Source organism: Epinephelus lanceolatus, chromosome 16, assembly GCF_041903045.1.
Source record: "Epinephelus lanceolatus isolate andai-2023 chromosome 16, ASM4190304v1, whole genome shotgun sequence".
NCBI classification, from domain to species: domain Eukaryota; kingdom Metazoa; phylum Chordata; class Actinopteri; order Perciformes; family Serranidae; genus Epinephelus; species Epinephelus lanceolatus.
Genome location: NC_135749.1, coordinates 10,871,248 through 10,898,722, shown reverse-complemented (window position 1 = coordinate 10,898,722; position 27,475 = coordinate 10,871,248). Strand labels below are relative to the sequence as shown.

The window sequence follows — 27,475 nt, the reverse complement described above, 5'->3', positions numbered from 1 at the left end:
GTGCAACCTTTGGATCAATGAGACGCCATAAAGTGCGCAACTGCCGCTCACTTTACTTGTGCAATTTGATTTTGTCTCATTGAATCGGCGTCTTGTCTCTACGGTCTCCTGCCATGGCCAAGTCAATGACTCTGCTGTGGGGGGCTGGATCCCCTCCCTGCTGGAGAGTTATGATCACTCTGGAGGAGAAGAAGCTGCAGGGCTATAAACACAAGCTGCTGTCTTTTGAGGAAGGAGAGCACAAATCCAAGGAAGTCTTGCATATCAACCCAAGAGGGCAGGTGGGTGTGCTGTAGCATGTGCAGAGTGATCACAAAGGAATCACACAGTGACACTAATAAACGGTGCAGCAATATTTAGAAGAAATCTTCACCCACTAAATCGTGTGTATCATTTCCTCACCATATGTTACACTGAACTGGCAAAGAAGTTTTTCTCATACCTCCACAGTGACCCAGGAATCCAAAACACCACATATCAAAACACCAGCTTGCAAACTCGTACACAACTTGTGCAGTATAATCCAAGTCTCATTTACTTATTCTCAGTACTTAAACACATGCATTTTAGCCAAAACCTTGCTATTTAAAGGTCAAGTGTGCAGGATTTAGGGGGACAGATTGGCAGAAATGGAATATTTACTCACTTGAATAAAAAGCCTTGTGTTTTGGTTACCTTTGAATGAGCTCGAAGGTGCTCCTACACTTGGTACACGGGAGAAGTGTCAGTTGTTTGCAGACTGCAACCTCACCGCTTGACGCCACTGAATCCTACACACTAGACCTTTAAAACACTTCCACATAGAAAGTCTCACGCACGGATGAGTAACGCACCTGGGCAAGCATGTTTGTCTAAATTCAGAGTTCAAAAATGGCCCCCAGGCAGTGTGCAGGGCTTTGACGCCAATTTTTGTTGTGGCCAAACTGTGGAATTACAACTTCTGTGTCCATCACGTTATGACATTGGGCCCAAAAAGACTTTTTCCCATAGACTTACATTGTGACAAGACATCTGTAAATCAGTGGATACATTTTTTTGAGGATCACAATCCCTGCAAAATTACTTGTTTATCAGATTTTATCCATTCCAGTGTGGAAGATTTGAGTTATTTCATATGGTGGAAATCAAGCTTTTTTGGATTCATTCGCCACTGAGCAACTCTCATAGGAATGAACAGGGCCCCACCTCCAATGCTGCCTTTAATTTTTGCCCAGGCGTGGTCCATTAGACCGGTCATGCTAGTAATATTTTAGCAAAAATACCACGGCCCCAGGAATGCTGCTCAGCCTTACTGCCAATTTTCCCAAGTGGCCACTTGTGGTATTGCAGCAAAAAATTGTGTGGCCCAAAAAGCATTTCCCCTGCAGACCACCATCATAAAAGGGACATTTGTAAAACTGTTGACTGGACACCTCGAAATGCAAACAAGGTGAATTACAACTCTTTCTATAAAGAATTGGAAATAAAATGTAGGTTATATATTTGTAACACTTTCCTTGAGCCAAGAAAAGTGATTTAAAAATCTTGTCATCCAGTATCTAGTTATTATTTTACATCTATGAAAAATACATGTGATTGGGAAGTACTGGGAATAAGACTGGATTAATGAGACGTGGATTATGCTGAACAAGCTGTGTGAGAGTTTTTAGACAGATAAAGTTAATGTAGTTTTGCTGTAGTCAGATCCCTTCACTTCTATACATCAAGAATTTTCTCTGTTTTTAGATTCTTCGTTCACCGTGGACACGTGAGAAGTTTATCTCACAAATTCAGTGTAACTAGGGTGAGTAATCGATATGCAAATGGTATTTTTAATAAAGTATTTTGTCATTAAATAGGTTTACTGACCATGCTCTGTATGTAATGTTACCTGTAACACAAACTGCACTGCACAATACAAACTTTAAAGCCTGCCTTCTTGTGCTAATATTCTGTAACCTCTTTCTGCCAGCTGCCTGCCTTCAGACATGGAGACAACATACTCAACGAGTCCACTGCTGCATGTTTATACCTGGAGGTAAAGTGTAAAAACTATATATGGAATATGTGGAACATTATACTGACTGACATTATCTTTCTATTTCTTTGATAGAATCAGTTCAAGTCTCAAGGCAACAAGCTGATCCCCAACACTCCGGCAGAACAAGCACTGATGTACCAACGCATGATGGAGGGTCTCCTCCTCACTGATAAACTCAGTAAGTTACATACAGCCCTCGCAGGAATACCAAGGCTATGTGAATACCATCACATACTATATTCATATTGTGTCTTAGACTCAGTTGTCTACTATGAATGGTTTGTCCCTGAAGAGGAGAGGCATGATTCTGCTGTGAAGAGAAACAAGGAAGCTCTGGCTGCTGAACTTCAACTCTGGGAGGGTTACCTGCAGACGGTAGCGTATGAACAGCACACACACACATTGAGAGATATGTGCACACACCATACTGACAGCTTTCTTTCATTTGATTTCTGCATCAAGGTGGCTGCAGGCTCATACCTGGCAGGGCCCTTCTCTCTGGCTGATGTCATCGTCTTTCCAAACACTGCATATGCGTTTCATTTTGGGTAGGTGGCCAAGTTCGGTATGGACGAATGATGCAAGAGTGCCTTGATTTTTGATGACATCATAGCTTTGTTTCTTTTCTTTAGGCTGTATGTTGAACGTTACCCCAAGCTGGGCAAATATTACAGCCTGTTGAAGGATAGACCCAGCATTAAAGCCAGCTGGCCCCCACACTGGCTGGACGGCCCACATGGTTATGACATCCTCAAGGATCTCTGAAACACAAAAAATAGTGCCTTTACCATTTTATTGTACATTTAAGATAAGATAAGCCTTTCTTTAAATTGCTGTATCATGTTTAATCCATACAAATAACTTAAACAAATATAGTTATACAATTTTTAAAGAAAAACATTTAAGACTTTACAAATTTAAATTGTTTTCATTGCTTTACTTTTCTTGAGTTTATGTAATGTTTCAATATATTGTCTGATATGTCTCGATTTCCATTTTCAGTTGTGCTGTGTCATTATCATTTTAGTCCATTTGCATTTGTGAATGTAATATTTTACATTTAAAATAAAGACGTTGAATTTTTTTTAGTCCCACGGTGGGGATATTTGAATCATTACAGCAGTCGAGGGGACAGTGCAGAAAAAGATACATGAGTAAAAACACAAAGCAATATAATAAGTAAACAGTAAAAAAAAAAAAAAAAGCAAAATATAATAAAAACACAGACTGAGTAGCTGAATTCACATTATTTTATGTAAGAAATATACATATTGCACAGTTTGGTACATACTGACAATGCACTAAAATGATGACTGATGATTTTAAACTGTTTTTGTTTAGCTGTAATACCTCCTCCTAACCAGTAGGTGGCTGTATGCGCTTCTATTACAGCTAGAGCTCCTTAAGAACTGTGGAAAGAGTTACAATAAATCCCCTTTCTTTTGTGCACTCGTATCTTCAGTAGCTGACAGTGACAGGCGAAGAGCCTTCCACTTGTCAAATCTGAAACCATGGCCAAGGACATGACTCTGCTGTGGGGCTCCGGCTCTCCTCCCTGCTGGAGGGTCATGATCGCTCTGGAGGAGAAGAACCTGCAGGGCTACAACCAGAAACTGCTCTCCTTTGAGAAAATGGAGCACAAGTCCCAAGAAGTGTTAGATATAAATGCCAGGGGACAGGTATGCTATGGAGTAGCTAGACTTTAAACTTCCCTTAACATTCCCCTCCCCCAAATAACACGAGCATAGCAACAGCTTGTATTAATAGCAGTCTTACCGTTGGATATTCTTTAAGGCGGCGCCAAACTCCATTCAAAACCTTATATACTGAATGTTTTCCAGCTTGCCGGCAAAAATCTATACATGTTGAAACATTGCAGAAGGCTGCAAATGATCCAGCTGGATGTCCTTTATAATTCGGCTTATAATATATTCACCAAGCAGCACTTTTTTTCCCAGCTTAATGAATATGTATTACGCCCTCATATGCCTTGCGCACAAACGCACAGCAGAGGGCGCTAAAACAAAGCAATGCTGAGTGACAGGTTTATACTGCAGGTGAACTATCAGCATGCCGAAGTTATTATAAGCCTTTAGGTGTCATTTAAACGTCTTTATTCTTGGTTTTTGTGGGATGTATTTCACCAGAAAACAAGATAAGGTTTAATTGACTGGATTTTGAATGGAGTTTGGCTTAAAGATTCTACCACACAGCCCAAGTTTACTACCATTAATTTCCTGTAAACATGTATACATTAACACTTTTAATTTTTAGTAGTTAACTATCCAACATGTTTTTTAAATAAGTTGCAGGGTTAGTGCACCAGCTTTTTGTTTCCCAACCTGTGTGATACATCTCAGCAGGTAGTTTTATTTGGCTCCCAGTGCCATTAGGAAAGAGGAGGCTGTATGGTGATAAGGCTATCAGCAGTTAACCCTACATCAAAACCTGTTTTATTTTTAAGCTTCCCTCTTTCAAACACGGGGACATCATCGTGAATGAATCCTACGCAGCCTGTTTTTACCTGGAGGTGAGTGAGCCTGTCCATCGACCAACAAGTCTCCATTCATGAAGCAATTTAACAGATACTAAAACACCAAATTCCACATTATTAGTGTGACATGTTGACATGTTTGTGCCTTTTCTGTCCTCATGGCAGAGTCAGTTTAAGTCTCAGGGAAACAAGCTGATCCCAGACAACCAGGCAGAGCAAGCACTGATGTACCAGCGCATGTTCGAGGGTCTCACGTTCTACGAAAAACTCAGTAAGACAGATAAATGAATATCTATTTTAAAGCACTGCAAAGAAAAAAGTTATAGCAAAATTTAAAGGGGAAGATTTGTGATATTCTTTGTTTCTCCAGTTGTCCCATCCCAATTAAAAGACCAAAACCAGTAACACTGGGTGACATGTTTCAGTGACTATGTTTCACACAGCCTCTTGTCTGTTTACACTCAGCTCTGTGTGTCATCATGGATGCATTGCACACAACTACACACACTCACCTACAGATTGCAGTGCTGGTGCAGAGATGCATGGCCATAAAGAAAGACAAAGAGAAACACACCTGTTTTTAAACAAAATGAAAGACTTGGATGTCAAGAGGGCTTTGAATATGTGCAAATATCACATCACTCACCTTTTCAAGAAGGTGTTTGAAGGAATGAAAGAGGGAGGATGTGTTCGCGTGGTTGAACAAGTGCGCCACCAGTGGAAACTTCTGGCACAAGCGACGCCTGTTCCACTTTTCCACAATTTGACATGATAAACGACATGTTAGTGTACGTTAATTGGAGTGTGCACATGAACATTGGCACATATGTAATTTAGAGTCACGTTCACTGTCCTGGTGCTGAAAATACTCACTGCAACAAGTGTGTGTTCATCCGCAGCTAAAAATAGTCCTCATCAAATGTGCTTTTAACTCCTGTCTGAGTGATGTTTACACCTAGCTGTTTGAGATGTGACCAGTTTGGAAGGGTTATTTTTTAAATGTATTAGGTTACAGATTACTAGTTACCCTGTTAAAAATGTAAAGAATAAAGTTACCATTTTAACTTCTTCGTCAATTATTACATTTGATTACTGATTACTTTTCTAACAAATGTTTTAAACTTGGCAATGAAGCTGAGCATTTTCAGGAAATAGGCTGAGCAGAAAGACGGCATTCCTGCACAGCAAAAAAAAACAACCCAAAACAAAATACTTTCTTTTTTCTACATAGAAACTTTTTACTGAAAAAAAAAAATACATTCATATGTAACCCCTTTATAATCACCACCATTTTGATTAGTAACTGTAATTTAATAATGAATTATTTTTCTCAGTAACTGATCACAATTACATTTGTCTTGTAATTTAATTACATGTCACTGCTCACTCCCCAACACTGTACGTGACCTGCTTTTGTAACACAATGCAGTTTTTTAAACAATAAATTATTGATGTTTGATTATGCTACACTTTCAGCAATACTTGATACACCAAGGAAATAGGATCATACACCCTGTGAAGCCACTAACCCTTGAATGTGTGTGTGTGTGTGTGTGTGTGTGTGTGTGTGCGTGTGTGCGTGTGTGTGTGTGTGTGTGTGTTTCTAGACGCAGTTATCTACTATGACTGGTTTGTACCTGAGGAAGAGAGGCATGACTCAGCTAGAAAGAGAAACGGGGAAGCTCTGGCCACTGAGCTCAAGCTCTGGGAGGGCTACCTGCAGAAGGTAGTTTATAGTGTACACACACACACACATACAAACAAAAACAACCTGTATAGATGTGTTTAAACATGCTTTATTTTTCATTTCTTTTTTTTCAAGCTGGGCTCAAACTCTCACCTGGCAGGACCGTCCTTTTCTTTGGCTGACGTGATCGTTTTTCCTACTGTCGCTACTCTTTTCAGATTTGGGTAAGCGGGGGGGAAAAAGTCACACGAACCAAATAAGTGATGTGTAGTCTTGACGCTGCAGTTCAAATGTCTCCTGCTTTGTCTCTAGGTTGTCTGCTGAGCATTACCCTAAACTGGGAGAGTATTACGCTCTGCTGAAGGAGCGGCCCAGCATCAAAGCCAGCTGGCCTCCTCACTGGCTGGAGAACCCCAAGGGTCAAGACACACTCAAAGATATCTGAGAACCACACGCACGTTACAGTCACGTCTGCTTGTGTTTTGGTTTCTATAAAAAGGGTTTTGCTTTTGTTTAATATAGTTTTCAGCTCACAGTTTGTCAAATATGATACAGCTCGTTAACTTTTCTGATTATAAAAAGGAAAGTAAGTGTTGATTACTAGTGTGCTCTCAATATATCAGTCTTACAAGGGCAAAAATGTGCATCTTATTTTTTAATTTGTAAAATTAACTTTTATTTTTAGGTTTTTCAGTGATGTTTCTGCCAAATCTGTGACAAAAATCCGTTAATAAACACAGGATAGGTTGCAGGGTAACAGGCAAATGTCACATTGTGATATTGTTGACATAGCAGATTTTGTTGCCAAGATACATGGCACGTGTCTAACATCAATGTCGTTGACTAATCACTATACTCACTATAACTATAACAGCAGTTTGTTTGGGCTTTCCTATGACATCAGTTGTTTTCGTTTAATAGCTTCCAACCTCTCTCTTGTTCTAAGTAACCACCGCTACAGCCAACGTGTCTTGTAGGCTTTACACACTAACTGCATCCTACACCAGTGTACTGCCTCTACAATTGTACTGTAGCATTGCAAATAAAACCGTGTCACTGCCAGAGACGTGAACAAAGTCTGAGAGTTTTTATTAAAGTTATGACTTTACTGTTGCTGAGCACAGCATTACATAAACTGTATAACCCTTAATATCCAGGTCATGTATACAACAGGTTTTCAATCTCACATATCAATTTAAAAAAGGTAGGCGGTGTCTGTGGTGATACAATCCAGTGGTTTTATTGTTTCTGTGGCCGCGCCAAAACCTGTTTGCCGTGCACAAAGGTGAGTGAGAAGCCCTGCATTATCATGAGTTTGCATAAATGTGATAGAGGTATTTACATAAAGTACAAATGGTTTTACGTTTAATGTGGAGTGCTGCGCTTCTTTTAAACAACCCCAGCTGTACTGCAGTGTATGTTGGTATATGTTACTTGAATTCTTAAGTGCATGTATTATGTAGAGGCTTTTGCAAGCTTACAATCTTGGCTTCAGATCCTGCACGCCCTACCTGGTGTACAGCCACCTTCATGGTGCTGAGTAGAGAAACAATGGCAGTGTTAAGTAACATCCTATCACTCATCTTGGGGCACCAGAAAAATGTTGGCATTGTATGTCCCTGCAGACACAATTGCACATTATTATGTAGCGGGTACCATGAAGCTTTAGGCTGCAATATCAGTGGTGTAGTGGTAGTTGATGAGGTGGGTTGACAACTAGGTAGGTGGGAAAGTTACCTAAGATGAAGTTAAGTATACCCCCTATATATTCCAAAGGCTCTTTGGCTGATAGGTGGTTGAGTATACCTGGTATACCTGCATATACCCTCCACTGCACCACAGGTTAACGTGTGGTTACATTTAGAAACAAAAAAAATTTGATTATGATTAGGAAAATATCATGTGTTAGCTTAAAAATACCTGGTTTTGGGGGCACAATCCCAGCTGGAAACGCAGCAATGGTTCCCTACAAAACACCCACATTTGGTGCCTAAAAAAGCAATGACTTGCTACATCACAACGGCTTTTGTTGTCTCGAACAGTAGCAAGCGTCTTGTCTAGATTACACGCCATCCACTATCCCTCTCCAGTCAGTTCATATATACCATGTCACTTTAGAAATGCTGATATGATATGTATGAAATGTGCAAATGTAACTTATTTGTGTTTTTACAGAAATGTCGACTTGGGGCTTCTCCTGTTTAGCACCATCAGCTGATGATTACAGAGGCATTTACTACTTCCTGTGGAAGAGATAAAATATCACGGGGCCGCCCGATCCAACCAACATTGTGTGCTGCCTGTGAAACATAAGCAATGCACTGAATGTTTCTCAGTGGTATAGCATTTACACACAATGAAGACTCAAAGAGTATACTGTTTATTGTAAACTATTTATCTGATCAAATAGCGTCTTCTTATTTGCCATCACAAGATCAGTCTCTGGAAACCAAACTGGAGTGTGCTTGAAAAGTCTGCAGCCACCTCATGACACTGAAATAATGCTAAACGCTGATGATCACATGCAATCAGCCTACAAGGATGATGTTACTTTGGAAACATGAGACCTGTAAAATATGGGCCTGATAACTGTCAAGGGGTTGAAATATGCTCATGGATTATGAGACAGAGGGCCCCCGGGCACAGATGTGCAAAGGGCCACACCACCTCTTCTACATAAGAGCAAGACACACAGACTTTGTGGAGGTTTTGCATCTCTTTGCAGTTGTTGTGCATCTTTTTGTGGTTTTATGGCTCTTTGTGGTCATTTTCTGTGTTATCAAGGTAATTGTATGTCTTTATGGTAGTTTTGTGTCACTTAATAGTCATTTTGTGTCTCTTTGTGGTCATTTTGAGTCTCTTCCTGGTCAGAACGTGTTAATTTAGGTGACATTTTGCAGGTAAAGCCCAGGGAGGTCCCTTGGCCTGTGACCGGTGAGCCCATTCAGTAATTTATCCATGATGTTTACATATCAGATAACTTCTTCCTTGCCTTACAACCTGAATTTTGTGCACCATGTTCATTTATTCAGCCTTTATTTAAAAAACAGAATGGTCCAATGGGAGCAGTCCAATTTCAAGGGCACCTGTGTAAACAGGACTCAAACCAGCATATTAAATGTGAAAATGTTCCAAGTCAAGCATGTAGAGTAGAACCTGTATCGGCCAACATGACCAAATATTGCAGAAAAATCAGCTGTATTGTAAATACCATTGCTTATTGTCCTTCTACTTAGGCTTTGTCAGCAGAACCTGTCTATGTCATGCTGATCGAGCAAAATGAAGCTGACAAACTCAAGGAAGAGTTTTATAATGAAGATGAAACGATAAGACGTGGAATGTCATCGGGTCACAAACCATTATTTTTAAGACTAAATGCACTGAATGTGTCGTCGTTAAGATTGTGATGCAATCCTTTGGTCAAACTTCTCAGGAAAGATTAAAATAATATGGTCAGCAGCTGAATGAAGCATCGGAACCGCCCTCAGCAGCACCACATGATCTTCATGTGATTTCTCTAGCTGTCTTTCATGCAACAAGTTGTATTGTGACTGCAAGTGCAGAACAAAATAGCAGAGAAGGTGACTGCAGACTGTCTCAGGAGGATACATGACAGTGCTGACATGGGCAACTGAGAGCGCAACTGCTGAAGTGCAAAGACTGATTCAGTGAAAAAGGGCACAAAGAAACTGCAAAATATATATGAACAATGAATAGTGGGGGCTCACTTGTGAAATGTGAGGCTCAAATGTAGGGACAAATTAAACAGGTGGTATCTATTACATTTGGTAGAGACTCTATTGTTTAGTTTTAATGACTGTGCCAGGGTTGGCTCTCTCTGTGTGCAGAGGTAAAGTGCTGAGTCACTGTGACTCTGCAACAATCAAATTTCAGGATGTTGTAGACGTGCATCAAGAAATAGTAAAGTACATCACCGCAGAAGTAGTTTTCAGATAAAATCAATACACCAAGATGACACTTCCACTTGAATTTCCTCTGATACATATCGTCCAAGTAATATATGTTGGACTGCTATGGAAAACTAATAGAGTCATAACGTGAGTGAATAGGGTGATTGTTGATTATAATTCCAGTGTATAAGTGTTATTATTATTTATTTGTCTTATTGAGTTATTACTGTCACTGCACAAAATGTCCTCTTATTTCAGTGTTGGATTCTTGCCTGTCTTTTTTCCCTTTTTACCCTACTATCATGATCTGCGTGACAAGGATCAAAGAGTATTTATTCAAAGCAAGAGAAGTCTCTCCTCAACATATGTGACTTTGCTAATGCCAATGAATATAAGCATCTAGAGGCATAATGCAGAATTTCATGTCGCCTTGACTTAGAGGAGCAGTTCAGATTTTTTGATGTGGGTTTGCATGAGGTATTTATCTATAGTCAGTTTGAAATATACAGTATATGTTGGTTGGCACGCCCCCAGGTTGGAGAAACAAACAGGAGTCCGACACGTAAGCAAAGCATTGTACAGGTGTGGATGGGGGTCGGCAGCAAAACGTATTCTAGCCACCTAAAAAATCTGTTTAAGTGTACGCTATATTTAGATAATATGCATTAGGACGTTCTAACAAAGAAGCCGTAAACAGCTCCATTTCCACCTCCATGCTTTCGTCAGCGCCACCAGACTCCAGTGACAAAAACAGTAATTTAAGTTCCCTGTACAAGGGAGCTGCTGGTCCACAGCTGCTTCAGTCAGTTAGTTAGTTTGTGCTATTATGTGATTTTGTTGAATCCAAATTAACCTTTTAAATGCCAAAGTCACACAGTAACACAAACAAAATGACTGTTCCAGGCAGTGGTGGACCAGCAGCTCCTGTGTTAAATCACTGTTTTTCTCAATGGAGTCTGACTTTGAAGAGAGTGATATAACAGCTTCATTTTCCAGTTGGGAATCACCGTCTGACAGCAAGGTAAAGTGGTGAAAATATCCTAAATGTAGCATACACTTAAACTGATATTTTTCGGTGGCTAAAATACATTTTGTTGCAGACACCTCCACAGCAGTTTACGGCTGAGCTCCCTTGTCAGCTTCCTTCCTGCTTCTCCAAACTGGGGGCGTGCCAACTGACATCTACTGCATGTAACATACTGTCTATGGATAAGCACCCTATGAAAGCCCACTTCAAAAAAAATCTGAACTATCCCTTTAACAGAAGGTTGGGTTAACATGCTTGGATAGGGTGTGAACTATCTCAACTGTCTTGAGTCACAAATCTTTGGTGATAACACAAAAATGGGTTGGAACTTAAGTCCACCAATCCGGATGCAAAGGGCTGGAGTGTGTTATAAAATAGACATCTGCCACACAATTGCTTCACTCTCTCCACTTCCTCCACTTCTCACAGCTTGAACAACAGTCAGGTGTAGCAGCTCACTCTGAAACCATGGCCAAGGACATGACTCTGCTGTGGGGCTCCGGCTCTCCTCCCTGCTGGAGGGTCATGATCGCTCTGGAGGAGAAGAACCTGCAGGGCTACAACCAGAAACTGCTCTCCTTTGAGAAAATGGAGCACAAGTCCAAGCAAGTCACAGACATGAATCCCAGGGGACAGGTAAGATCACTTCAGACATTACTTAGACATATTCCTCTGATAGTGTCAGACTGCCTTTTTTTCCTGATATGCACACATTTATATTAATTTTATTAGAAAAATTAAAAAAGTTACATAAAGTTTTCTGTCCAATCTGTCTTTCTTAAAGCTTCCTACATTCAAGCACAAAGACTATGTCCTGAATGAGTCCTACGCTGCCTGCATGTACCTAGAGGTAAGAACTTGGCTAAAGTGCAAACTCAGGCCTCCTAGTTAAAAATGCATGCAGCCATATTCCACCAAGGAGTTAATAAGTAGGAGGACTCATTGTGCTGTGTGTTCAACAATGCCTCAAAGACAGTCACCCTACACCTCAAAGGAAAAGACACCGGAGCGCCATGCAGCTGTTCATAATAGCCGTCTTTTCATGTCTCCAACAACAGAGCCAGTTCAAGTCCCAGGGAAACAAGCTGATCCCTGACTGCCCAGCTGAGCAAGCACAGATGTACCAGCGCATGTTTGAGGGTCTCACCCTAAACCAGAAAATGGGTATGTTAACCCTGACATGAAAAGTATTTTACTAAGAAATAATAGTCATCACCTTTGAGCCACTTGAACATGAAGTTATTAAGGCATCACTAGGTTCAGCGTCTCACTAATAACTTGATGACTTGGCTGATGTTGTTGTCATTTAGACATTCGCCTTATGGGACTTTGAAATACAGTGCTCTTGGCAACATCATACACAGAGCTGCCACCTTAAAACCTCTGAGACTTCATGTCTTCATTCAGTCTCCTCAGAGGACCTGAGTTGCTCAAAACACACACAGTGCACTAATGAGCTGTGCATTCATATTATTAAGCTATTGCACCATGCATTAATTCTATGTGGTGCACCCCTTAAAACAGCTAGATGTCGAGAGGTCAAACGTTAATCCCACAGAGGGTCACATGCTCAGACCAGCTTGCATGCAAAGCTCAAGTCATGAGACGGGGTTGTTTTTGGCGAGGGTTGCAAAAACAAGAGAGGCAGCAAAATCAGAAATACAGTTCCCAAAGTGAACAGTTTCTAAGTAGGCTGCCTCAAACTTTGTTGTAGCCACTTTTTCTCTCTTCACGTTGAAACTGTTGTTACATAATAATGTCCTTACTGACCCCACCCTCAACGCCTAGGGAGGTAAAACCAATTAGTCTAAGCACAGTGTAGTAGTGGATGTTGTATGATGAGCGGATAACGTTTGCTGATATCGTGCAATCCTCTGAGTGCCACCGTCACGACTGAATGCCTGTGGTAACATTTTGCAGGCGATGTTATCTACTACACCTGGAAGGTCCCGCAGGGAGAGAGACACGACTCGGCCATAAAGAGAAACAAAGAGGCTCTGACTACTGAGATCAAGCTGTGGGAGGGATACCTGCAGAAGGTAAACATGAAATCTCCTTTAACACACACGACAAAAGACACAGAGCTGCAGAGGAAGGAAGTGACACAATGCTCAGGAACTAACGCTGCAGTTACATGTTGGATGTTCTGTAAGATTTTAGCTGTGGCAGCATTTTTTTTCCAAAGCATTTGCTTTCTTTCTGAGAGTTTGATAAGAAGATTGATGTGATATGTATGATGTCTGTATGGTATAGCTTAGCTTAGCATGGGGAAACAGCTAGCTTAGCTCTGTCTGTGGGTAACACAAAACATTGGTTCATCCCTATAAGAGATGCACAGGGGAGCGTGAAGCCACCTGCTGATCGATATTTTCAACCTGACATAATGAGCTACTCCACTTTTAACCACATTTGTAGAAGTAGTAGTCCGTTCATAAACCCCACCCCTTACATGTTAGCAAATGGGACATGGGTCAAAATAAAAAAAAAACCAAGTACATGTCAAATTTTTCCCAAAGATTGTTTCTGTCATTTGAGGTAGTTCCTATCATGCTGAAAAGTTTGGTTATAACTGGTAATGTGATGTTAAAAATGGTGTGTGTGCCAATCAGTATGCTCACTATCAATGGTGCTGCTCGCAATTGGTCGGACAGGTGCATGGGTGGGAACGTGATATCTGCAGAGATTGCTGTGGTTCCAAATTATGTCACCAGGACAAGATGGCGGCGCGCGTATGCAGGATATCTTGGCTTCATTTTTGTGAAGTGACTACAGTCTATGCTGCTGACATTAGCTTCTTAGTTCATTGATATAAGAGTGGTATCAGTCTTGTCATCTTACTCTCAGGAAGAAAGAAAATAAGTTCATGTCCTAACATGTGGAACACATGCAACTATAATGTATTTTAACTAGCTAATGTATAGCATCCACAACAGCGAAAAGTGTGGCCCTGTTCAGCTGCTGACATGAGTATCATCATTGTCCGTTCTTTAGCCCTAACTCTTTTGCTCCTTCTTCTCAGGCATCGGGCTCTTTCCTGGCAGGGAAGAGCTTTTCACTGGCTGATGTGACTGTTTATCCAAGCATCGCTTATCTCTACCGTTTTGGGTACGTGGATGAAATGACTGGAAATAACTTATAGCTGCTGGGCAAATTTAATGCAAATGTTCACACAAACTTTTCTCTCCTCTATAGGCTATCTGAGGAGCGTTACCCTAAACTGACAGCCTACTATAACGGTCTGAAGGACAGACCCAGCATCAAAGCCACCTGGCCTCCTACCTGGCTGGAGAGCCCACAGTCACAAGACACACTGAAAGACATCTGAGATTCAAACACGCATCAGCAGACACACTGGAACTGTTCCTGTTGTGTAATAAATACCACTTTGAAGAAATATACATTTGCTGTTACTGTGGTTTGTATTTCTGTGCATAATTTGTGACAGAAACAGCAGATGATTATTTTTGTGCTGTTAACGAAAGGAATAAAAAATGACTTTCAGCTTTGTGTGCTTTAATAATTTCAAGGTCAGTGTCAGAGGTCTGTGTAACCATAAACTATCGGTTTTTACACCAGGATTTTGAACCACAGGAAATTAAAAGAAAAATGCTATGCCATGACAACAATGAACCAGCACCACTGTCACAACATGGCAGTTAAAAATGATTAGCAAATGTAATCAAAATAATAGATAAAAAATTGTCATTGTTACCTCCGTTTCAGTATTACAATGTACGGCAATTCTGTGTGTGAGCTGATTCAGAACCCCCCGAACATCGACCATTATGGCCTTGATCCCAGGCTTTTTGTTATCAGCATTTTACTAAACTGTTTAACCCTGGGAACAAAGCAAGTCAAAATCATAATCGGGTGATAGTTTCAGGCCTCCAAAAGCAACAATTCATCCCCATTCACTGCAAAACATAATAGTTGTAAAGGTTTCACGCTGCTCAAGCTAAAAGCGTGTTCTGAAGAGGTGAGAATATAACGCAGTGATAGGATTCAACATACCATAAAACCAACAGCATACTGGGAATGAAACACCAAAATCCCATTTAAATTTGAGGTATAAGAATATTTAAGATATATTTAAGAATATTTAAAGCAAATTTAGGAAATAATTATGAGTATTATTAGTACGTGACTATTAAAAAAAAGAAAAGAGGAGAACAAATTGAAAGGAGGAGCGCAAAGGAAAGCAATGAATAATAAAGTGAGGAGAGGACAGTAGAATGCACTGAGCCTTATTATTGCAGCTGAACAAAGGCCTTTGTAGATTGGAGGGTTGATGGTTTGGTTAATTATTTCATTTGTTCAGAATACACCATTTTTCAAATTTGTATAAAGATTTGTTAATTTTGAATGCCTGTTTATTGTATAGACCTCCAAAGTGTACAAGGCATGGCACTGCTTTCTTTGTTGTTGCCTGCTATAAATATATGACAAACATAGAATGTGAATGTGAATGTGTAGCAGCTGCTGGGTGCATATACAGTACAGGCCAAAAGTTTGGACACACCTTCTCATTCAATGCGTTTTCTTTATTTTCATGACTATTTACATTGTAGATTCTCACTGAAGGCATCAAAACTATGAATGAACACATGTGGAGTTATGTACTTAACAAAAAAAGGTGAAATAACTGAAAACATGTTTTATATTCTAGTTTCTTCAAAATAGCCACCCTTTGCTCTGATTACTGCTTTGCACACTCTTGGCATTCTCTCCATGAGCTTCAAGAGGTAGTCACCTGAAATGGTTTCCACTTCACAGGTGTGCCTTATCAGGGTTAATTAGTGGAATTTCTTGCTTTATCAGTGGGGTTGGGACCATCAGTTGTGTTGTGCAGAAGTCAGGTTAATACACAGCCGACAGCCCTATTTGACAACTGTTAAAATTCATATTATGGCAAGAACCAATCAGCTAACTAAAGAAAAACGAGTGCCCATCATTACTTTAAGAAATGAAGGTCAGTCAGTCCGGAAAATTGCAAAAACTTTAAATGTGTCCCCAAGTGGAGTCGCAAAAACCATCAAGCGCTACAACAAAACTGGCACACATGAGGACCGACCCAGGAAAGGAAGACCAAGAGTCACCTCTGCTTCTGAGGATAAGTTCATCCGAGTCACCAGCCTCAGAAATCCCAAGTTAACAGCAGCTCAGATCAGAGACCAGATGAATGCCACACAGAGTTCTAGCAGCAGACCCATCTCTAGAACAACTGTTAAAAGGAGACTGCGCGAATCAGGCCTTCATGGTCAAATAGCTGCTAGGAAACCACTGCTAAGGAGAGGCAACAAGCAGAAGAGATTTGTTTGGGCCAAGAAACACAAGGAATGGACATTAGACCAGTGGAAATCTGTGCTTTGGTCTGATGAGTCCAAATTTGAGATCTTTGGTTCCAACCGCCGTGTCTTTGTGAGACGCAGAAAAGGTGAACGGATGGATTCCACATGCCTGGTTCCCACTGTGAAGCATGGAGGAGGAGGTGTGATGGTGTGGGGGTGTTTTGCTGGTGACACTGTTGGGGATTTATTCAAAATTGAAGGCACACTGAACCAGCATGGCTACCACAGCATCCTGCAGCGACATGCCATCCCATCCGGTTTGCGTTTAGTTGGACGATCATTTATTTTTCAACAGGACAATGACCCCAAACACACCTCCAGGCTGTGTAAGGGCTATTTGACCAAGAAGGAGAGTGATGGAGTGCTGCGGCAGATGACCTGGCCTCCACAGTCACCGGACCTGAACCCAATCGAGATGGTTTGGGGTGAGCTGGACCGCAGAGTGAAGGCAAAGGGGCCAACAAGTGCTAAACACCTCTGGGAACTCCTTCAAGACTGTTGGAAAACCATTTCAGGTGACAACCTCTTGAAGCTCATGGAGAGAATGCCAAGAGTGTGCAAAGCAGTAATCAGAGCAAAGGGTGGCTATTTTGAAGAAACTAGAATATAAAACATGTTTTCAGTTATTTCACCTTTTTTTGTTAAGTACATAACTCCACATGTGTTCATTCATAGTTTTGATGCCTTCAGTGAGAATCTACAATGTAAATAGTCATGAAAATAAAGAAAACGCATTGAATGAGAAGGTGTGTCCAAACTTTTGGCCTGTACTGTAGTTGAGATCTTGAGACACCTCAGACAGACATGTTCCTTGCTCATTCATGTGCACAAATGTGTTGTTTAAGGCCTCAAGAGCTCTTCCGGTGCCAGCAGACACATAGAAGTCTCCTGGCAGGGTGTGCTTCACAAATGGTGGCCCTTTTTTTCACTTGCTCATAAAATGTCTGTGCACTGCACTGGTAATTAGAAAGTGCTGAGTTATATTAGCCTATTTGTTGTTCCAGCAACTTAGCTGAGAGTATCTTAACTGTCGTGGTGTGATTGAGTATTGGTTTTATGTTGCATCTGTTCTTTGTATATTATTCAAGGTTTCATTTTTGTCACTTTTTTTTCAGTAATAACTTCAACTGTCACCTGAAGGGCAACAATGATTACATGGTGACCACAGCTAAAGCAGGAGTCACATCTGGGCTCCCAGCACACTTCTGTCAGCTGGATAACAGTATGTATCACTAATAAACGCTTCCTTCATATGTTCCCCTTACTATAATGTTGGCTCAACTAAAGTAAGTGGGTGGGTGGGTTCCTTCTGGGTTGAATGAGGATTTTAATATGACTCCTTTCTTGTAAAACAGTCCACAAAAGCATCATATCCTCCAGACATAGCCCATTTATTCTGTTTTGCCATTGTTGTAGTTGATATTTATGCATAATGATAATGTACATTTGAAGTGTTGCATGATAATCAGTATCACACACTCAAACAATTTTGAATGGATTTATTTCATTACAACCTTGATAATTTAGTTAGTTAGATATTAGATATTTGGTGTTTGAGAAACTCATTCCACTGATGCAGGTCTACATGGGTCTTTACATTTTTGCGTCCTTAATAAGGAAAAGTTTGGTGACTGACATTTGTTACTGTGTTTCATTTTTTGAATATGAAATGAATTATTAGTTTGCAATTATATGTATGTATTATATTCATTCATATCTACAGTGGTTACAGATTCCTGGAGGCTTTGATGTAATTGTACATTTATTTAAGGAACTTTTCTTAAACTACCTGCAGCTGTCCTGATTAATGAACAGTGAAACACACCTGATGCACTCAGTGACAGCATGCCAGTAATCAGAGGCACAATGAACACGAACTCACACACTGAGGAAGGCCGGACAGCCGAAAGCACTCTGTGTTGAGCTTTTTTCTGTATTGATGACAAAATAAATTAACTTTTCTGCATTCCGGAGGTGTGCGATCCCCATTTTTTTTGATTCATTGTGGAAGAGGGGCCCACTTTTGGAAATGTTGTTTGTCGACTGGCCTGTCTGAGGACTCCCTTAAAAGCATGGTTATTTCACGCAGAGGTGGTGCCTTATGTCCTGCGTCCTGCAAGTGTTGTGTGCCTGATTTGCTCGGGTTGTAACTGAGTGCTGATAACTTCTCAAATTCTCAGCCATTTTCCGCTAACATGTATAGATAAGAAACAAATTCTTATATTAGATTTGGTTATTACATGATCTGATATTACAAAGACTGGAATCATTCAGCACATCTGAATGTTTTTCTGTTTATCCTTTCAGTTTATTGTCAGTGAAATACTGAAATACTATTGTTGGTGAAGTCTAACTGTTCCTCTCTGCTGACAGGCTGGGTTAAGCTTGCTCACAAGGGAGTAGATTTCCGAGGTTCCTACATACGCTTTGAGCTGATGGACAATGCAGACATATGTCAGAGCACCTGTACTGCTGATCCTAACTGCCAGTTCTACGCCTACGTAACTGAAAACTTCTCTGACCGCAGTTACTGGTACAGTATTCTTTATGCACACCTGTCAGTAAAGTTGCAACAACATTTCAGCAATCAGACACACTTAGTAATATGATGACAGTTATATTTGTGGTGCCCAATTTAAGATGGTGTTGTTGTACTGTATTTTAGGCGCCGCTGCTATATCAATCGTGCCATCACCATGCCTGCTCCTCCTAAAGTTACCAAACTGGCCAATGTTGTGTCAGGCTTCCACCAGAGGAACTGTGTGTGGAGTGCTCTACACACACACATTTAACATCATTTGAATGCTGTTTAAGCTGCAGATTATTCTTTCTGTGTGTAAACAGAGCAATAAAACAGAGAGAACATCAGTTTGCTTTCAGCCTGCATTATTCATTTGAATGTCAGTATCCTCTCACTTGACTTTAACATTGTTGCCTTCTCCATCCTCTCTTTTCAGCCTGTAGAATATGAGCGATGTCGTCATGGTTTACACTTCAGGTCAATGCAAACCTACCCAGTATAATTTCTTTGGTTGCAGCTAACAACCAACTTTTCAGGCTTCATACCAATTTATTTTTGGTCAAATGCTCACAGCTGTCCATAATTAGATGCACAAACCCGAACTTAACCCGTTCCATGTTGGTGGAAAATTGGTAAAAAAAAGATCATGAACACCCGTAAGCTTTCTGTGAGCTTTGCAGCAGCATATAGCCTCAACATCCTCATTATAAGATTGAAAACAGAGCAGAAAAGCCAGCTGGCCCAGCTGCTGGAGGAGCGAGCAGTCAGGGAGGAGCTCTTCTGTTGAGAAACTGACACTACAACAACACAGCCTGAGCAAACTAAGGAGAATCACAGGCTTTTCTCTTGGCTCTCTAAAGTGGCCAGATGGAGGAAGTCAGGGATGCCAAGACAAAGACATCAACCCCAAGCATCTAGAGCGCTCTACACATTTTGACATTGTTTTCTTTTTCTTGATTTCAGCACATTCCTTGTGTTACACTAATGCATTTAAATAAATTTGTTTTAAATGTGCTTTAAAGACTATGAGGATAACTAAGAAGTTGATTCTGTGTTGTACTGGGAGCCAGTGAAAAGACTGAAATGCTGGCATGATATGTTTCCAGACAAGCACACGCGCACACACACACGCGCACACACACACACACACACACACACACACACACACACACACACACACACGTTGGTCAGGGCTTTGCAGGACTCTGTTTACACCAGTAGGTGGCAGTAACTGCTTGAAATTGTATCAGGTCAACAAGAGAATTATGACAATCATAGATTTTGATGTATCTTAGATTTAAATGACTGACACATTTAGCTCTATTTGTCAGAACATCAGACCAAACAGTAAGTGCCAAGTCAAGAAATAGTCCAGCACATAACCACCAGTTAGCTTACGCTGCAACTTGTTTTGTATGAAATGTAACAGGATGTAATGTGTTGATTTAATTAGAGAGCTTTAGGGGTGGTATATTTTTTTAAGCTAAGCTAACTGGCTGCAAAGCATGGACTGTCTATAAAGATGGACGACATGAAAGCTCCTCAAAACATCTTGATCGCCCCCTGGTGGTTGGCTGCAGTATAGGTCATAAACCCCACCCCCTCCATGTTAGCATATGGGCCTTGACTCAAACTAAAAACTCCAAGTACATGCCAAATAAATTTTTCCCAAAGATGGTTACTGTCCAGTTATTGTTATTTTTGAGTGACATTATTGATGTTGGCCTCAAAGGACAGTGTACTGGATGACACCCAGACTCTTAACCTGAGGGGATGGATGGATTGACTTTGGAGTTATCAATGGTTAGAGTGAAACTGTGTGGTTTAGCCAGAGTAGATTTGCTACCCACAAGGAGAACCTCAGTTTTATCACTGTTAAGTTTGAGGAAGTTGCATGAAAGCCATGATTTAATATCCAGGAAGCAGTCAGAAAGGGATTTGGGGGGAAGAGTGGAAGTAGGCCTGATGGACAGACAGAGCTGGGTGTCATCGACAAAACAGTGGAATTGAATACCAAATTTTCCAAAGATATGGCCAAGAGGTAGAAGGTATAAGGTTGTTCTTATTGCACTGATGTGTTCAAGTCTTTATCCCTCTGATAAGTTTGGTTATAGCTAGTAATTTGATGATAAAAAAGGGTGGATTGAGGCCAATATGCTTGCTATCAATGGTGCTGTTTGCAATTGGTCAGACAGGTGTATGGGTAGGAACTTGATACCAGCAGAGATCGCTATTGCACAGACTCTAGCTCCAAATTATGTCACCAGCACACTATGGCAGTGGCCATATTCAGGAAATTTTAGCTTCACTAAAAACTGACTTTCAGCTTTGTGTGCTTTAATAATTTAAGGTCAGTGTTTTACAGAGGTCTGTGTAACCGTATACTGCTGGTTTCTACACCAAGATATTGAACCACAGGCATCGAAACTGCTCTCTCACAGCAATTTTTTTAGTTTTGACAGCTGATGCTGCTAAAGTCAAATAAACCTCTGCTGCTTTGACTGTCCTTTGGTTTGGTTTGTTGCCATTCAGATCCATGAATTTGCAGCTTTCTTGTCATTCCTTATTTGTCCAAAAGGCGGCAATAGACCGGTTTTCAAATGTTTTCATATGAAGACCACAAAGAGACACTTTTTAGTCACATTCTAAAGAGGTGAAAATATAACAGTGATAGGATTCAGCATACCATAAAAGCAACAGTTTACTGGCAATGAAACGGCAAAATCACATTTAAGAATAGGTCAGCAGAGCAAAAGTAAACAGAACACTGTTCCAAGGTCCTCGTGATAAAACATCACAATATTGATTTTAATCTGGACTCTGAAAGAGCCAATAGACAAAACAGGTCATAGTTCGCATGGGACTGCCTTAAAATTTGGGGCTTGAGAAACAGTCCCTTTACCATCTCTCAGTTGCAGAGCCAGCTCTTTAACTGCAGCTGTGCTTCGGGAATCATTACTGACTTCAAAACTGAGAAGATGAAGACACATTGGATTTTAGTGGGTCTGCTGTGTATCTGCAGCCTCTCCTTTGGTCAAGGTAATGCATTTATTGGATACTGTCATTTCAGCACTTATAAGTGGTACAGTGTATTTTATATGTGTATTTGTACATGTAAATGTACAAAGCCTTAAAGTCCTGAAACCTGATATATTTTATTTGTGCAGACGTAATTATCTTGACCAACAAATAATTTAAGTTGAAAATCTTTACTGATGTACACTATATAATTTGTTGAGAACAAAATGACGTAACAATGGTCAGTGGAAACCTAAATCATCAACCCACTGAGGGCTGGATTCAGAATCTCACCCAAAATCAAAGAAAAAAACTGAAAACACAGGCTGATCCAACTTGTGTGAATTTCATCACGGCAACTCATAATATGATTTGGTAGTGTGTATTGCCCCCACATTTTTGTATGCACTCCAGACAATGTCTGGGCATGCTCCTGATGAGTCGGCGGATGGTGTCTTGGGGGATCTCCTCCCAGACCTGGATCAGGACATCAGTGAGCTCCTGGACAGTCTGTGACGCCACTTGGTGGCAACAAGGCACCGATACATAACATCCCATAGGTGCTCAATTGGATTTAGGTCAGAATAGAGGGCCAGTCAATGGCATCAATGCCTTCCTCATCCAGGAACTGCCTACACACTCTGGCCACATGAGGCCAGGCATTGTCCTGCACCAGGAGGAACCCAGGGCCCACTGCACCAGCGTAAGGCCTGACAGTCACTCTGAGGATTTCATCCCAGTCCCTAACAGCAGTCAGGGTACCGCTGGCTATCACATGGAGGTCTGTGCGACCCTCCAAGGATATGCCTCCACAGACCATCACTGACCCACCGCCAAACCATTCAAGTTGGTTGATGTTACTGGCAGCATAACGTTCACCACAGTGTCTCCAGACTCTTTCATGCCTGTCACATGTGCTCAGTGTGAACCTGCACTCAACTGTGAAGAGAACTGGGCGCCAGTGGCAGACCTGTCAATTCTGGTGTTCTCTGGCAAATGCCAATCAAGCTGCATGGTGCTGGGCTGTGAGCACAGGTCCCACTAAATGACGTTGGGCCCTCATGCCACCCTCATGGAGTCTGTTTGTGACAGTTTGGTCAGAAACATGCACACCAGTAGCTTGCTGGAGGTCATTCTGTAGGGCTCTGGCAGTGCTCCTCCTGTTCCTCCTCACACAAAGGAGCAGATACTGGTCCTGCTGCTGGGTTGATGCCCTTCTACAGCCCTGTCCAGCTCTCCTCCTGTAATGGCCGTCTGTGCTGGGAGACACAGCGAACCTTGCAACCACATGTATTGATGTGCCATCTTGGAGAAGCTGGACTACCGGGGTTGTCTTGCTTGTTCCTCTCCACTGCACTTGTTGTCACTATCATTTGCACCAAAGCAGGTCAAACTGATTGACAATCACTTGTGCTTCCTGAATGGACAGATTGATATCCCTGAAGTTTAACTGTCTTGGTGTTATGCTGTGACCAATAAGTGTTCCATTATTTATTTTTACCAGTGTAATTAACCTTTTATCTCTTGAAAGATAATCGGCTAACACACATGATAAAACAAAAATATCACCCTTCAGGATGTTAGGTTCTCCATATAAACATCTGTGTTTGCTTTTTCCATTTCTTTAGACTGTAGTCAACAGCTTCTGGAGAATACTGATTTCCCAGGAACAGACATAACATCTGTCTACTCTCCTGATGTTGAGCACTGCCAGCTGCTTTGCACTCAGCACGCCTCCTGTCTCTTCTTCACCTTTATTAGGGCTGACTGGACCAGAGACAACAGGTACAAAACAAGCAGTACACACATAATTAGAAATACATAAGTAATACTTATTTCTTCTGAAGAGGTTAGCAAGACAGTAAAAAATAATTCTAATCTCTGAAAAGTGAAAACTGGAGTTGTACGTTTTTTCATTTAGTGCTACCATGCAATAGCAGAAGTCAAGAGGGTACTGAATGCAAAAAGCAATGTTAATGAAAGGGGAAAAAAACATGCAGTTTATGATCTAAGCTCTTTTTCAGTTTATACATTAAGGTATTATCTTTAAAAACTGCTTATTATATAATTTTCATGGGTACTAACTACCATTTTCATCTGTTCACAAACATCTGCCCCTCTCTGCAGGCACTTCTACTGCTACCTCAAGACCACTGCCAGCGGACAGCCCAATGTTCGGACTCCACTGCTGGGTGTCACCTCAGGATTTTCTCTCAAATCCTGCAGCTCAGACTTACGTAGGTTCAACACCATTCCAACCATTATGAAAACCATTAGTTAATTGATGATGCATGGTCACACTCTCCTTTACTCTGTCTGTCTCTCTGCCAGAGCCTTGTCTGTCTAAGGTGTACCAGAACGTGGACTTCTTTGGGGAAGACTACCGCACCTTGTTCACAGCAGACTATGAGGGGTGTCAGAGGGAATGCACACGGGACCCTGCCTGTCAGTTCTTTACTTATGCTACTGGGGTTTACACAACAGAGAAGATCAGGTAAAACTGGATTACGTAATGTTACATTGCTGCACTTTATGCTCTCCCACTAGTTGTTACACACATCGTCTGACACACTGGGACACATCAACAGTGGAGGTTTCAGGTCGAAAGTTTTAATCAGCGAATGAGAAGGAAGTACCAGCTGGCACCGACATGGTGTAGGGTCAATTCTCTAATTATGTTATTTCTTTTTTTGTTTAAGGTACAAGTGCCACCTTAAATTCAGCTGGGCCGTACCAAGGACTCCTATTGTAGAAAAAAAGACAGGTGTAATATCTGGATTCTCCCACAATGTGCAAATGGCTCAACACTCTGACACAGGTACACAAACAGGTATTGGTATTAATGAAACATTTGACAGGTTTTTGTGCATGCTTTCTTATTGTATTTCCCTGTGTTTAATGCAGCATGTCAGGGCAAACTTTTCCCAAGCACTGACATCCCAGGAAGTGACTTCATGACTCTGCCTGCAGCCTCTCCCGAACACTGTCATACATTGTGTTCTGCCCATCCGTCCTGCACCTTCTTCTCTTTTGTCAGGTACTGTGTGTGTGACAAAACTTTCTCAGAGTGAAATAAATATTTGAGTCATGTCTGTTCTTTGTACATTAATTGAGTTTTCATTTTCTTTTTTTTTCAGTAATAACTTCAACTGTCACCTGAAAGGCAACAAAAATGAGATGGTGACCACAGCTAAAGCAGGAGTCACATCTGGGCTCCCAGCACACTTCTGTCAGCTGGATAACAGTATGTGTCACTAACAAACACTTCCTTCATATTTTCCACTTACTTCAACTTTGGCTCGACAAAAACATTCAGAGGGGGAAGTTACCGTTAAAAGTTAGCCCTCCCCGACTTGGCCCTAAGAGGTGTTTCAGAGAGCAAGATAGTTACTAGTTAAACTGGTTCGTTATCAGGGTGCATTTGTTCAAAATGTTTAACCCTCATCAGAATGATCCATGTATGGAAAGCCCATTCTTTGCTATCTGGAATCAGCTAATCCATTTTAATATTTTGCTGTTTTTTCAAAGTAACATTGAACTAGTCCATACCCATTGGTAGCTTTGTCACCGTCTACCTATGCCAGTCCTCAATGCTTATGTGCAGTTTCACATACATTGACCACGTCAGTGAGTAGAAAAACGTGGGACAGACAGAATGACTGACTGACAGAATGACACACTGACAGATTCCGTGATTATGTACAGCATACCATACCATGACTTAGTCATACCAAAAATACCAAAAAACAACAACATTGGTCCACAGGGGGAGCCACAGCAATCGGTCATGACAGGCGCTCCGAGCAGTTGGGGGGACTGGCACCTCTCCAGCTACCAGTCCACGCTCCATATTTACTCTAGCACCCCCATTTTGTTTGATGGGGTCAATAATGGAGGGGTCCCCTCAGATTATGTGTGGTCATATGCCTACAAAGTTGCGTGGTGATGGGTGAAACCCTTGAGATGTTATACACCTTTATGTGATGAGCCACGCCCTCCGCAATATTCATTGCCTTATAGAAGCTCAGTTTTAGTAAGTTTTCCAACTTTTGCCAAGAGGGAACTTTAGATATTGGTCCCTAGATTATGTTCACTGAGTTTCATGCAGATCGGTCAAACTTCCTAGGAGGAGATCGATTTGAAGTGTTTTTCAAAAAATTCAAAATGGTGGAAAATCTATATAACCGGAAGTTATGGGTTCTTGGGGCAAATTTGTTCCTCATGAGGAGAGGCATCTCTGTGCAAAGTTTCATGTCTCTACAACATACGGGGCATGAGATATGCCCATTCAAAGTTTGCAATTTCAATCGGTTGCTATAGCGCCCCCTTTGGCCAATTGATATAATATTGCTTCATTCGCATCCTCCCACCCTCTACCACTGTGCCAAATTTCACATGGATTGATCAAGTCAGTCAGGGGAAAAACACAGAACAGACACACACACCCACAGACAGACAGAGTTTTCGTCATTATATGGTAAGGTTAAATCACTGATCCAGGTGCAAATGACCAAATCCGAATAGTGCTCTAACTGGCCAAATCTGGACGTTTCCTTGTCATGTTTTGTCTGTATTTATGAAAAGACAACTTCCACTGATTTCCAACATGTTTCAATAATTTCATAATAAATCAAATCTCAGCAATTTTCCTCTAATGTATAGATAAATGACAAACTCTTATATTAGATTTGGTTATTATGTGATTTGATATCACAAAGACTGGAATCATTCAGCACATCTGAATGTTTTTCTGTTTATCCTTTTAGTTTATTGTCAGTGAAATACTGAAATACTGTTGTTGGTGAAGTCTAACCGTTCCTCTCTGCTGACAGGCTGGGTTAAGCTTGCTCACGAGGGAGTGGACTTCCGAGGTTCTGACATACGCTTTGAGCTGATGGACAATGCAGACATATGTCAGAGCACCTGTACTGCTGATCCTAACTGCCAGTTCTACGCCTACGTAACTGAAAGCTTCTCTGACCGCAGTTACCGGTACAGTATTCTTTATGCACACATGCAAACCTTCATAAACACAAATACTGTCAATAAAGTTGCAACAACATTTCAGCAATCAGACACACTTAATAATATGATAAGAGTTATATTTGTTGTGCACAATTTAAGATGCTGTTGTTGTTGTTTTGTGTTTTAGGCGCCGCTGCTATGTTAAGCGTGTCATCACCATGCCTGCTCCTCCTAAAGTTACCAAACTGGCCAATGTTGTGTCAGGCTTCCACCAGAGGAACTGTGTGTAGAGTGCTCCACTATAATAAAGGATGGTCATCAACAGAGGGGGTTTGGTGTTTTTCAATAAGACCAGAAATGAACTTCTCAGTATCTACAATATAATGGTCTAATCATTACTTTAAATCTGTTTTTTTCTGTTATATCAATAACTGATGCAAGTTACCATTAAAAAAAATAAAACCTACTATCACTAGGCATCATT

At 41.0% G+C, this 27,475-nt stretch overlaps 4 protein-coding genes and 1 long non-coding RNA gene across 6 annotated transcripts; all 5 read left to right on the top strand.

Moving 5' to 3' along the window:
- The first annotated feature begins 32 nt into the window (after nt 1-32).
- LOC117263710 (glutathione S-transferase A-like) lies at nt 33-3,293 on the top strand. 2 transcript variants are annotated; one of them, XM_078176003.1, is made up of 6 exons: nt 33-281; nt 1,952-2,017; nt 2,093-2,198; nt 2,313-2,395; nt 2,483-2,568; nt 2,653-3,293. In XM_078176003.1, exons 1-6 carry the CDS (start codon nt 114-116, stop codon nt 2,783-2,785), a joined length of 642 nt encoding a protein of 213 aa, XP_078032129.1. In that variant the 5' UTR covers nt 33-113; the 3' UTR covers nt 2,786-3,293. The 2 variants fall into 2 exon arrangements, with proteins under 2 accessions (XP_078032129.1, XP_033493208.1); XM_033637317.2 differs by having other exon boundaries at nt 2,277-2,395.
- Nucleotides 3,294-3,420: 127 nt separating this feature from the next.
- LOC117263708 (glutathione S-transferase A-like) lies at nt 3,421-7,277 on the top strand. The gene is made up of 6 exons (XM_033637314.2): nt 3,421-3,699; nt 4,485-4,550; nt 4,680-4,785; nt 6,122-6,240; nt 6,337-6,425; nt 6,514-7,277. The coding sequence occupies exons 1-6, from the start codon at nt 3,532-3,534 to the stop codon at nt 6,644-6,646; spliced, it is 681 nt and encodes a 226-aa protein (XP_033493205.1). The 5' UTR covers nt 3,421-3,531; the 3' UTR covers nt 6,647-7,277.
- Nucleotides 7,278-11,526: 4,249 nt separating this feature from the next.
- LOC117263709 (glutathione S-transferase A) lies at nt 11,527-14,640 on the top strand. Its single transcript, XM_033637315.1, has 6 exons — nt 11,527-11,775; nt 11,924-11,989; nt 12,198-12,303; nt 13,060-13,178; nt 14,159-14,244; nt 14,332-14,640. Exons 1-6 carry the CDS (start codon nt 11,608-11,610, stop codon nt 14,462-14,464), a joined length of 678 nt encoding a protein of 225 aa, XP_033493206.1. The 5' UTR covers nt 11,527-11,607; the 3' UTR covers nt 14,465-14,640.
- A 2,916-nt stretch (nt 14,641-17,556) lies between these two features.
- On the top strand, nt 17,557-19,355 carry LOC117263328 (uncharacterized). Its single transcript, XR_013493570.1, has 3 exons — nt 17,557-17,709; nt 18,861-19,020; nt 19,153-19,355. It is a non-coding gene; the product is annotated as an uncharacterized LOC117263328 (long non-coding RNA).
- A 2,532-nt stretch (nt 19,356-21,887) lies between these two features.
- LOC117263327 (coagulation factor XI-like) lies at nt 21,888-27,457 on the top strand. Its single transcript, XM_033636592.2, has 9 exons — nt 21,888-22,047; nt 23,655-23,811; nt 24,154-24,263; nt 24,358-24,520; nt 24,726-24,844; nt 24,931-25,063; nt 25,164-25,270; nt 26,859-27,018; nt 27,179-27,457. The coding sequence occupies exons 1-9, from the start codon at nt 21,987-21,989 to the stop codon at nt 27,279-27,281; spliced, it is 1,113 nt and encodes a 370-aa protein (XP_033492483.2). The 5' UTR covers nt 21,888-21,986; the 3' UTR covers nt 27,282-27,457.
- The last annotated feature ends 18 nt before the right edge of the window (nt 27,458-27,475 follow it).

Excerpts from the sequence above, each read along its gene's own strand:
- LOC117263710 (XM_033637317.2), top strand. The coding sequence starts at position 114 with ATGGCCAAGTCAATGACTCTGCTGTGGGGGGCTGGATCCCCTCCCTGC. Across the intron at positions 282-1,951 it reads ATATCAACCCAAGAGGGCAG|CTGCCTGCCTTCAGACATGG; the intron begins GTGGGTGTGCTG and ends TCTTTCTGCCAG. Across the intron at positions 2,396-2,482 it reads GGGAGGGTTACCTGCAGACG|GTGGCTGCAGGCTCATACCT; the intron begins GTAGCGTATGAA and ends TTCTGCATCAAG.
- LOC117263709 (XM_033637315.1), top strand. The coding sequence starts at position 11,608 with ATGGCCAAGGACATGACTCTGCTGTGGGGCTCCGGCTCTCCTCCCTGC. Across the intron at positions 11,776-11,923 it reads ACATGAATCCCAGGGGACAG|CTTCCTACATTCAAGCACAA; the intron begins GTAAGATCACTT and ends TCTTTCTTAAAG. Across the intron at positions 11,990-12,197 it reads CTGCCTGCATGTACCTAGAG|AGCCAGTTCAAGTCCCAGGG; the intron begins GTAAGAACTTGG and ends CTCCAACAACAG.
- LOC117263708 (XM_033637314.2), top strand. The coding sequence starts at position 3,532 with ATGGCCAAGGACATGACTCTGCTGTGGGGCTCCGGCTCTCCTCCCTGC. Across the intron at positions 4,786-6,121 it reads CACGTTCTACGAAAAACTCA|ACGCAGTTATCTACTATGAC; the intron begins GTAAGACAGATA and ends GTGTGTTTCTAG. Across the intron at positions 6,426-6,513 it reads GCTACTCTTTTCAGATTTGG|GTTGTCTGCTGAGCATTACC; the intron begins GTAAGCGGGGGG and ends CTTTGTCTCTAG.
- LOC117263327 (XM_033636592.2), top strand. The coding sequence starts at position 21,987 with ATGAAGACACATTGGATTTTAGTGGGTCTGCTGTGTATCTGCAGCCTC. Across the intron at positions 22,048-23,654 it reads CAGCCTCTCCTTTGGTCAAG|ACTGTAGTCAACAGCTTCTG; the intron begins GTAATGCATTTA and ends CCATTTCTTTAG. Across the intron at positions 27,019-27,178 it reads TTCTCTGACCGCAGTTACCG|GCGCCGCTGCTATGTTAAGC; the intron begins GTACAGTATTCT and ends TTTGTGTTTTAG.